We start from the raw sequence: 12,143 nt of genomic DNA on the forward strand, positions 1-12,143 counted from the left end.
GACCTAGAGAAAAGTTTTTAACTTTTGTAACATTTGAACATTATTTTTAACATTATTTCAAATGTGTTTGTAGGGAATCAATTGCAGATAAAACACTAAATACATTTTTATTACTGTCTTTGAGATTTTCTGAAGTTTCTCCCTCATTCATTTTACTTTTGATAAGTACTGTCACCCTGTCATAAGTCAAAATCATTCTTTTTCAAAATTAAACTCATTTCCTGAACTCTTAAGAGACCATATACCTGAGAATTAGTACAGCTCAACACTGAAGCTCACACCATTGAAAAAGTGGAATTTGCAAAACTTAGTGATTTTGCTATTACCAACTAATGATAAAGGGTGTACTAAATTTGGGGCACCTGGGTGGCTCAGTCATTAGGCGTCTGCCTTTGGCTTGGGTCATGATCCCCCTGCGTTCCAGGGTCCCCGCATCTGGCTCCCTGCTCAGCGGGAAGCCTGCTTCTCCCTCTCCCGCTCCCCTGCTTGTGTTTCCTCTCTCGCTAAAGGAGTTTCTCAACCATTAATGTGCATATGAATCTTGATGAAATACAGACTGTGATTTAGGGGCTCTGGGGGAGGCTTGAGAGTTGGCATTTCCAAGAAGTTCCCAGCTGAGGCTGATGTTGCTGGCCTAGGACTGCACTCCCGGTGGCAAGATGGAAAAACACATTTGTTTGTATTTGTCTGTGTGTTTGTTCTCATAGATAGATACAGCTTACTGCCTTCTACTACAGCTTCAGCACTAGAATTCCAGCTCTGAGCTTTGCTTTGTGACAGTGTTCTTCTCATTTTTGTCTGTCTGGAGTGATCCTTCATACAGTTTTTAAAAAATCAAAACATAAATAAATGATGAAAGCTACCAATATGACCATTTGAAGCATGCTACTAGGTGATACATAAATCACAAGGACCATAAGAATCTCTCTTTGCAAATTTTTCGTCTTTTTTTTTTTTTAATAAGGTTAGAAAAGTCCTCAATCTAAGCAACCTCCTAAATTTGGGTACAAGGCACACTGAGGATTTTAGCTTGCAGCCGGTACCATCAATCTAATAAAGATGCTATCATACTTGGAAATGATACAATTAAGCTCCCTGAAATCAATATAAAGTGCAAAGATGGCTTAAATATTTTAAAGTCAGAGACATTCATATTCTATCTGCCTGAATAAAGTATTCTCTCGAGATGACCGTGATCAATATCACGAGGGGTCCAGATGTTGTCTTTCTTGGACCTGTATGTAAATGTTATTCAGAAAGCGTGGGGGCAACTCCTAAAAGAAGATTAAAAGTTCATGTTTTCTTATTCTCTGCAAGAATGTGAGCGCTAGAGGACTCAAATTTGCCCATCTACTTTGTCGGCAGAGTATGTTCATAGAGTACTTGCTAGCATGACACAAGATTTGGTTTTAAAAGAGAACCAATACCAGAAACACGTTTCAGAAATAGATTTGGACCATCAAAGTCTCTATTTCTGTGTCATTGGCAGAAAGAGCTAAAGGAATACAGGTTCCTCCTTGATGCCAAGTATCACTGACTTCTTTGGTTTGAACGATTCCAGGGGTCTGCCATGATGGAGAATTTTTAGACTGGATACTGAGATGATTGTCTTGAAGTATTTGAGGCTTCTGGGACAAATTAATTTGGATCTGCCTAATCCTTTTGAGCATGCACTAGTCTATGATGTAGAAATGTTGGGGTTTGGAACAAATGGTCAAGAAAGAATTCTTGAGATGTCTTCGGTGCAAAAAGATGGTTTTATTAAAGCATTGGGACAGTACCCATGGGCAGAAAGAGCTGCACTGGGGTTGTGATGGGTGACTGGTTATATACTTTCAAGTTGGGAGGGGGTTAGGGATAGCACAAACCTCCAAGGTATTTTGGAAACAAGGTTTCCAGGTCCCTGAGGGGGCTAGCTATTGTTAGGAAAATGTTGTTTAGTAGAATTTCAGTCATGAGATCCTTCAGATGTATATCAGTGGGCCATAAGCTTGGAAAATGTTTGCTAACATATCTTGGGTGGGGGGTAGGGATAAAGGACGTTTCCAAAGGAAATTCTATGTTACAGAAGACCTAGAGGATCCTAGAGGTCGGGATAATGTTAAGATTGCCTTTTGCCCTTAGCAAAGTATTAACATTGAGGCAGCTGAGCTCCCTGAGGTGAGTAAGGGACAGGCGGGTCTACGTAGGGAGAGATAGGGAGGGGGCTACAGATCAGGCTCACAGAAATCCCCAAAATGTTGAGGTGTAAGGAAACCAGAGATAAAGGAACAAACCAGACCACCCTGCCCTAGGCATATGTGGAGGGGTGTCTTTTTTAGGACAGTCACCTGTGACTAACGAAGAATAACCAGACCCTAAATAGAAGTAAGCCATTAAAGATGTTATCACCAGTCCTTACTCATGCCAAGACATCACAAGAATGATAAGGCTACAAGCTCCCTGGTCAGTTCTAAATAAAAGACTGTCAGTGGAGGCCCACTTTGGCAACCCTGTTGGGACCCCTCTCACTCTTGAGAGCTTTTTCTGTATCTTCATTTAATAAAACTCTATCGCTTTATTCACTCTCCTTTGTCCTCAAGATTTATTCTTTGATTCCATGAGACAAGAGGAAGGTAACTCTACCTGTTTCAAGGACTTGTCAATAGGCTGTAGGCAGTAAGGAAATTTAATTTTTCTTTTGCTTTTGTTTCCCAGATCAGTCTACCTTGAGTCATGATTCTCAAGCATAGGTTCTGTTGAGGTGTGCTAAACGGTATGCACAGAGTCATAGAAAACAAACAGCACACCTTCCCGAAGTTTCAACTGAGTTAAAAATTTGGTAGGCCCATATTAAAACAAATCAAGAACACTCAAACGTGAATATGCAACACAATAGAATACAAAATTCTGATATATTTTTATTAAACATGAGATTTCAAAAACAATATTGAACTTAGATCTATGCCCCCAGGTCCCTTGGAATACAAATTTATGGCTTCAGCCAGTGGAGGGATTTTTTTTTTTTAAGGGATATTTTAATGGAAGAGTTTTAGAAGTACTCTGATCTACACTGAAAGGGCATGAGAAGATCAGAAGTCTGATCTGTTGAACGCAGCTACAGTTCTTTGCATCTGGAGTGAGCCTGTGCAAAATATTTTGGAACCAAGAAAGTTGCTGTCATGTTTTTGAAATATTGATTGTCTGGAGAAAATGAGGTGACAGAGAGGTTGCTGAAAGATGCAGGCTGGTTTGGGAGATGTCATCAATGACCTTTTTTTTAAAGCTTAACTTGCTATTTTATTTATTTATTTATTTATGAGTTGATACATGTCAATGATCTTTTAATAAATGATCTCTGTAGAGAAAAAAACTATTGATTGGGCTGTTCACAGAGCAGAAGAGGTAAAAAAATTTTTAGAATAACCCATTTTCTAGAATTAGCTTTTCTATTTTTCTATTTTCTAGAATTATTTTTCTAGAATTAACCCATTCCTGCTGGAAGTAGAGAACAAATCACTTCTTTACAGAAAGAATGCAGGATATAGTAAACTTAGAACCAGTTTTAATCCCTAGCTTCACACCTTGGGCCAGAAACTAAAGCTCTCCAGGCCTCAGTGTTCTCAGGAGAAAAGGGGACACTTACAAGGATGAAAGGAATTAGTAGTGGTTTGACAGGCGGGTTTGATATTTACCCTCTCTTCCTTTTTTCTTCTATACCTTTCCATTTTTTCCACCATTCCCATAGAGCCTGGGAAGTTCACAATGAATAGTACATCTCCATTTGAATGGGAAAATGGTGCTGTGTTTTGAGAAGTTGGACCAAATGACCTGGGTCTCTCCCAACCCTGAGATTCCCTCTGATGATCTACGCAAGCTTTTTGCTAAGGAATCAATTAGAGAAAGGATCAACTGCCTAAAGTGTAAACACATTTAGATCCTACTGTTTACTGGCACTTCAAAACTGAATTTGCACAAAAGGATGACCTAGAAACAAGCAGGGAAAAGCTGTGTGGCATTTAGATGCATATCACATATGCATAATTGATTCCTTAAAAGGTTAAATACTCTTAGCATATGTATGGATAGTGATATACCCATGATAGGTTCATAATCATTATGGCAATGGCTTTGTTTTACATAATTCTAAAGTAAATGTCATGTTTCTTTGGAGATTCCAGGACTGGTATTCAGAAAAGCATATGTCTCCAAATAGATAGCTGGGTAAGAGGAGCTACTCTTTCCCAAACAGAAGGACTATTCATGTAGCTGTACACTAAGCTTTATGAGGCACTGACTGCCGCTAAATTCTCTTTGGAATTGAAATGCAATTACATATCGAGGACAAGTGCTAAATATAAACAGAAAAGCCAAAAAGATGACTTTTTTTTTTTTTTGCTTTGTTTTTGCAGTATATTTGCAGGAAGAATTAAACACCCCAAACACACTATAATCCTTAATTGAAACACACAGTTCAGGCAATTTGGTGAATCCGTTAGCAGCTTTTTTCAAAAGCTTATTGTAGCTCAGGAAGAGCTGGTCTCTTCTTATGTAAACAATTGTAAGGATGCTAAGGAAATTAATAAAAGAACCAAGTCACTAAGAAATATGTAGAAGGAAATACTATAATATATGCCATAAAATCAGGGAAAAAATAGGCAATATGTTGTGTGAGGATACATATATAAGTGGTGAAACTATATGAATGGGAATGGTTATTACAAAAATTCAAGTTTTGGGTTTCTTCTTTGGGGAAGGAGGGAAATACCACCTGTGTGGTGCATGCAGGGGGTTTTGTTGGATGTACGATCTATGGCGGATGTTTACTGATGATGTTAAATATTGCTGTACAATTTTTTAGGTAAGCTGTATTTCTTAATTTGTTAAGAATGGAAAAGGCAAAATAACACAGTGAAGAAAAGCACAAATTAAGTTGGTAGAAAAAAACAATGTAAGATAGTAATAATGATAAAAAGTAAATTTATTGATCTCAGGTTGATCAAAGTATCTTCATATTGTACTTTTTTTTTTTGATGGGGGAGGCAGTGGGAGAGAAAAAGAGAGCATTCCAAGCAGGCTCCATGCCCAGGGCAGAGCCCCAGGCTCTCACGACCCTGAGATCATGACCTGACCAGAAATCAAGAGTCCGACACTTAACTGACTGAGCCACCCAGGTATCCCTTCTTCATATTGTACTTCTTAAAAATTTAAATACATGCCATGTGCAAGACACAACTAAAATAGGTCCCTAGAAGGGTTGAAAGTAACAAGATGAGAAAGGGTATAGCAGATAAATACCAACAAAAGAAAACTTTTGTAGGCCTTTAAATAATGGGAAAACTGGACCTTAGGACAAAATGTAGTGTCGTTTATTCTCTGTCTTCAATGACAGTTTCTCCATCCTGAGCCCATTCCATCCATGCATCTGCTTCTGACCTTCCAGGACTTTTGATAAATCAGCTCCACCTATTTCTGTCTTACTTCAAGCTCACCATTTTCAAATCTTAGAATCTTGAATCTCTCAACTCTGGTAGTACGTAATATCTGTGTACCATCGATTTGGTACTTATCGTAAGCTGTGTTTTAGTGTTATTGATGATATTCATGCATTTCTTCGATAAATTGTAGTAATCTAGAGCTAGAGACTATACCTTCTTCATCTTTTAACACCCACTGTCACCTCACTCTAGGACCTGCCATATGGTAGAATCAAGTCACCTGGCATATAGTAGAAAGTCAATAAACATGTCAGCAGTCGACTAAAAAATGGCTTCTTTTTGCATTAAAAGCTCTTTCAGGATGTTTGAGTACTTTGCCAATGCTATGTATTTACATTTTCTAAGCAATCTCTCAGCCAAAGTTTTAGAATGGGTAGAGGAAGAGATACTATGGTTAGAGAGGGATCCATAGCTGTGCAGAGTTGCAGGGTGAAGTAACCTAGTAGGAGGGTGCCCACCTCTGGACCTCGCTGGGAACTCATGCAGGTTCATTACTGATCTTCAAGGGCAGAGACTGCATCCAAAAAACTTCTTGTCTCTACACCTGGAACAAAGTCCAACATGTAGTCCACAGTCAATAAATGCTTCTGCAAAGTGGTAGAATTAAATATTAGTCTCGGTTAATCTAATTCACTCCCACTTCAAAATAACACGCCCTCAAAGGCTTCCCAGTGTAGGGCTTCAGCTCTGGCTTTTGTCCACAGGGAGAGGGTGACTGGGAGGGTAGATGAGCCAGCCCAGCTCAGGCAGGGTGTAGATGTGTGCACTAGAACTAGCATTCTAGGCACAAGGGCTGATTGGAGCAAAGCTGGATGGAGTGGATTTGGTTCTGCCAGCTGATAGTGAACTATGGAAACACAAAACAGACATTTAAAAAGTGATGAGGAAGCCCAGAGAGGAGATCTTCAGTGCTTGTCTTACTGGCCATTGAGAAGTAGCTAGAATTCCTCCTTTCTCATGGCATATAAGATAGGATGTCTGCTGCAAACCTTTTTTAAACATACTGTTTTTTGAATGGGCAATATATAAAGCATATAGTATAACATTCAAAGGATACAATAGGTGTATGGTAAAAATAAGTGTGCCTACCACCTTTGCCCAAAGTTCCTCTCTCTAAAGATATCTACAGTTGCCAAGTTATTCCACTTATTTTTAGGTACACACAAGTATTTCATATTTGGATATACATATACATGTTTATATGTGTTTATATATTTTCAGACAAATACTCATCTAATAACATATTACATTGAATCTTGATTTTTTTCATTTAACAACTTGTACTGTGGTTCTTTCCACTTTTGCCTGTGTTATTTTAAAAATCCCAGCCTCTAATATTATCTGATACACAGTCCAACATTTGTTTCGTGAGAGAATGAATGAATGATTTAATAATCTCTAATTCATTCTGAACCTAAAGTCACCTACCAACAGATTTTATAAATGCCTTCTACAGCCCATCTCCCATATGCATCTTTTTGCTTATAAATATCATATCCAAACCTCAAAATTAATCTCAAAAGAAATTCACCCGGCAGGAACCTTCCCTGAATATTGTCTCTCACACTGTTCCCCAGGAGTTCTCTCCAAGCACTTAATACTCTGCTATTTTTGATTGTCCTCTGATTCTTACTTGTTAACATAATAACCATAGGAGCCCCTGGGTGGCTCATTCAGTTAAGCATCTGCCTTTGGCTCAGGTCATGATCCCAGCCAGGGTCCTGGGATCCAGCCCTGCATTGGGCTCCCTGCTCATCAGGCTCCCTGCTTCTCCCTCTCCTCCCTGCTCTTATTCACTCTTGCTATCTCTGTCTCTCTCTCAAATAAATAAATAAAATCTTAAAAAAAATAATAACCATAAAGGTGTGAATAATACTCAACAATTTTTATTGAATACTTATTTGTGCCAGAGACTTCACTAAGCACGTTATGTACATTTTTCACTAATCCCTACAACATACCTTGCTCTCCCCTTAGTGGGAAAATTCCAAGTTGTGGTCCTTGGTCACTTCTGGGGTGCCTATACGACCTCAGCTGCCATGGCAGTAAAACTCTTTTGTCCTACTCTTTATTACCTTTCCTTCCTTCCCTTTCTCAATTCCCCACTTGCTTACTCCCTGAAATCACCTGCCAAGTAAATGACTTACACTTGAATCCTCGTTCAGCGTCTGCTTTTAGAGAAATCAAACCTAAGGAAACTGGAGGTTAGTGTGTGAATAACTTGTTCAAGTTTATGTATACATCAAGTGGCAGATTCAGGGTTTGACCCCGAAGCCATGCCTGAAAGCACCCTACCTGACTGCCAGCTAGATAGTAAGGGCCTCGAAACAGACCAGTGAATACCGTATTTCTTCTGTAATGTGTTTGAAAATGCAAGCCAAAGTCAGAGCTTAATACATATTTCTGCTGGCCAGTGTTTTGGAGTGTCTTCCCACCCTAGCACATCAGGACATGCACTGTTAGCTAGATACTCAAGCTTATAATTTGTTACTGAAACTGTGATTTAAAAGCAAGAGTTCCTCATGCTCGTGTAGTGGCTGAGTGTCTTCCTGTCATTTTACAGATAGCAACTTCATCCTTGCGAATGCCCAGGTGGCTAAGGGGTTCCCCATAGTCTACTGCTCGGATGGCTTCTGTGAGCTCGCTGGATTCGCCCGGACTGAAGTCATGCAGAAGAGTTGCAGCTGCAAATTCTTATTTGGAGTTGAAACCAATGAGCAGCTGATGCTTCAGATAGAAAAGTCACTGGAGGAGAAAACGGAATTCAAAGGAGAAATTATGTTCTACAAGAAGAACGGTGAGTGGCTTTCTTAGGCTGTTGCTTATTGGGCAGTTGTGAAGGGTCACCTTCTTTCAACTCAGTAGTTAATCCATAACTGCCATTCAGGCTTAATGGCATTTCACATAAATATATAGACTGTTACTGAAATTCCACAAATGACTCAGGCAATAGCCTGGTTTTAGCCTTTAGCAGCATAAACTGCTTGAAAATTTAGCATTAGAATTAAACCTGTTCAATGTTGATATATTAACTGAGTGAATATATATTAAAATAAAGTGTATTACAATTTTACTAGGTCATTCTTAAAATACATATTAGATAGGATAGTTGTTAATGTATTATTATTTTTTTTAAGATTTTTTTTTATTTATTTATTTGAGAGAGAGGATGAGAGGAGAGAGAGAGCACATGAGAGGGGGGAGGGTCAGAGGGAGAAGCAGACTCCCCGCCGAGCAGGGAGCCCGATGTGGGACTCGATCCAGGGACTCCAGGATCATGACCTGAGCCGAAGGCAGTCGCCTAACCAACTGAGCCACCCAGGTGCCCCGTTAATGTATTATTAATAGATGATCTTATCCAGGATATTCTCCAAATTGTATGCCTTTAAGAACCACATCTCAACCTCAGTCATTAAGGCAGAGGTCCAGGTGTTCATGGGCAGAAAAGGAAGTTAATTTAAAGGACAACAGCATAGACATTTTCTCTTCCAGTTCCCTGGCCACAGAGTCTTTCTCACTACTTTTTTAAAGACAAAATAAGAGACACATGGTATAACTCAAGGTGGTAGTAAATTTGCCTGGACCCAAAACTGCCACTGAGGAAATACAAAGTGTTTTCTTGTGGCTGCCGTTTTGTGACTCTTTTCTAAATAAAAGAAGATGTAGGGTTGGGTATGGTATCTGCTGTACTGGGGTTCTATGTAGGAATTGGTTTCATTATCTCATGGGCCCTGGTAGTTGTGATGAATCCAAGAGGCATTATATTGGGAAAACACTAAATCAAAATTAGAAGAGATTGTCATTTTCCAGTTTCTAAAATTCTATCTCTTTCTCTAATAGTTTTTCCTGAAATAACATTGCCGTCTGAGATTTTTCTGTGTTCATGGCTACCAAGCTAGAGAATAGATTTCCCAGCCTATTTTGCAGTTGGGCTAGGCAGGTGACAAAGTTTTGGGCCAATGATATGCAAGAGAACAATTTATGTAACTTTTAGGAAAAAATCTCTAAAAAATGTAATTGTTTGCCCTCTAATTTCTCTTCCTGTCCATTATGTTATGGACTGAATTGTGTGTCTTCAAAATTCATAGGTTGAAGCTCTAACCCCACTGTGACTGTATTTGGAAAGAGGGCCTTTAAAGAGGTGATTAGGGTTAAATGAGATCATAAGTGTGGGGCCTCCATCCAATATGACTAGTGTCTTTAAAAGAAGAAGAGATACCAACGATATGGGCACACAGAGGAAAGGCTATATCAATACAGAGTGAGAAGGCAGCCATCTGCAAGCCAATGAGAGTGGTCTCAAGGAAAAAATAACCTGTCAGCACCCTGATCTCCACTGTGAGAAAATAAATTTCTGTGTGGCCATCCCATCTGTGGTGTTTTGTTAGAGCAGCCCTAGCAAAGAAGTACATGTGGGTCAGAATGTTCAGGCGAAGCCACAAAGGCAGCTTCAACCATTTGGCAAGGACAAACCATAGAGGAGAGCAGAGCAACAATATGGAAGGATCCTGGATCTTGTTACAGATCCGTCCTCCCCACCCCAGACAAAAGCAAGTACATTCCTGTCTTGTTGGAATCATTTCATTTTGGGGTCTTTTTGTTACAACATCTAAGTTGCATTCTAACGCAGGGTTTCTCAGCTTTGGCACTGTTGACATTTCGGGTTGGTAATTATTTGTTGTGGGAGACTATCCTGTGCATTGCAGATGATCAGCAGCATTTCAGGCCTCTATATTTTGTTCTCAGTACTTAGTATTGGGGTCACTGTCAGGAAGAGGAATAGGGGCCCAAACATGGGAACTTCATCTTCTTTTATAACTTATTTGTCTTTGGAGGACATTCTTGGATCATGTAAATTTTGGATACACGGTAGTCATGAAATATTGGAGAGTACCATTCTGGGACAGACAGAATATCCAGTGCTTTGGCATTAGAAACATAGTTCAGACCATTGTGTCCTTCCTGGTGTCAATAGATAAGGCCTTTGTAGCAAATATGATAAAATAAAAGGACTCCAGCTCTGTGTAATTATACCACAGTCACTGAAGAGAGCCCGAGATAGAAGAAAATAGGAGATGCCACAGAAAATGCAGACTGGACAGGAATGATAAAACCACCCTCAGATGGAACAAAGAGAAAAAGGATATCCTTTGTCTAAATTATCTGCTGACTGCAGACTTGTCCTTCTCAAGATAGGGACATTGTATCGGTGACTCCAAATCCATCTGAGTGTCTTCCTTTTTAAGCCACCTCAAAATATCCAAATGTGGCAACACTGAGAAAGGTTTAGGCCAAGCAGGAGAATCTAGATGGGAAGCCCAGAGGGCAGAGACTTTAGAGGCCAGAAAAGTAGAAAATATGGAGCACAGTGTGAGAGTCAACACCCAAAAAAATCTCCTGAGCCCAGGGTTTTATGTCTGCAGCCTTGGACCTCTTTAGGTGAAATCATTAAAGGCACCAGTCCCCTCTAAGCCAATCAATATGGAGATTTGTCTGACATTTTGAGCAATCAAATTGATCCAGTTACAAGTATTTGAAAATTGCTGCCTCTCCTATGATAATCTTGCTGTATTTTAGCTATTTTTATAAATATCTCTTTCCACACACAATGGTGAACCTCTGAAGGCACAACCTCTGCATTACTTGCTTCCACATGTCCAGTGTTTAGAGTTTCAGTTCAGAGCAGTGTCCATCAAACGTTAGTTTCTCAGTAAATGCTTGCTGATTGGAATTGAAATTGATCATTAGAAGGACCTATGGACACTTCAGAGGATGTCTGGATTTCTGATTATTGAAAATAAGCTTATGCCCTCAAGGGTCCTCCTTCTCTCCTTCAAGGCTCATTTTCTTTTAATTTACTTTAGAAAGGAGGTGCTTGTTTCTCATTCTCCCCAGATACATTTCAGCCATCTGTGATTGAGCTTCTTTGCTCATCGACCCCTCAATTTTGTGCTTGTTCTCCTGACCTCATGGGAAAAGGCTGCCTTTTCTCTTCCTGCCCAGGCCTGTAATTCTGATAACCTGACCTGAGGCTGGTGATGTGCAGCAGAATACTCTAAAGGCTTAGGGCATCTAATGGGACTTGACACACTGTTATCAGGATGGCAAATATGCCAAATTCTCACTGGCATTACACACCTGACAGAACCCCAACTCCTAGTCATGTCTTAAGTCTGTAAGTCTGCCTCCTTTCCCTCTCCACCCCACCTTAAAGACAGCCCCTTCCTTCATACTTCACAGGCTGAATGCCCCTATCCTCTTTAGGAAAACCTTATTGTCTACCTACTAGAGTTGTCCTCCCTGAAGGGTCTATTGTCCTCTCCTGACTAGAGAAAAGTGTGGGACACAGCATTCTCTGGAAGAATTCATCCCCAAATGCAGAGTAATTCAGCCCAAATAAAAATAAAACCATAAAGAAATTTGGAAGAATAGGTCACATCTGGTCCCTTTTCTTTCTCTTTTTTTTTTTTTTTAAGATTTATTTATTTATTTGACAGAGAGAGACACAGCAAGAGAGGGAACACAAGCAGGGGGAGTGGGAGAGGGAGAAGCAGGCTTCCCACTGAGCAGGGAGCCCGATGTGGGGCTCGATCCCAGGACCCTGGGATCATGACCTGAGCCGAAGGCAGACGCTTAATGACTGAGCCACCCAGGTACGCCGTGATC

General features: G+C 39.9%; 1 protein-coding gene across 1 annotated transcript in view; it reads left to right on the top strand.

Moving 5' to 3' along the window:
• The window catches only part of KCNH8 (potassium voltage-gated channel subfamily H member 8), a 353,747-nt gene that overhangs the window by 114,572 nt on the left and 227,032 nt on the right, over positions 1–12,143 (top strand). The window contains exon 2 of the mRNA XM_021678799.1: positions 8,041–8,274. Within this exon, the coding sequence (XP_021534474.1) occupies positions 8,041–8,274 (234 nt within the window). The remainder of the gene's footprint in view (positions 1–8,040; positions 8,275–12,143) is intronic.

Source organism: Neomonachus schauinslandi, chromosome 1, assembly GCF_002201575.2.
Source record: "Neomonachus schauinslandi chromosome 1, ASM220157v2, whole genome shotgun sequence".
NCBI lineage: Eukaryota > Metazoa > Chordata > Mammalia > Carnivora > Phocidae > Neomonachus > Neomonachus schauinslandi.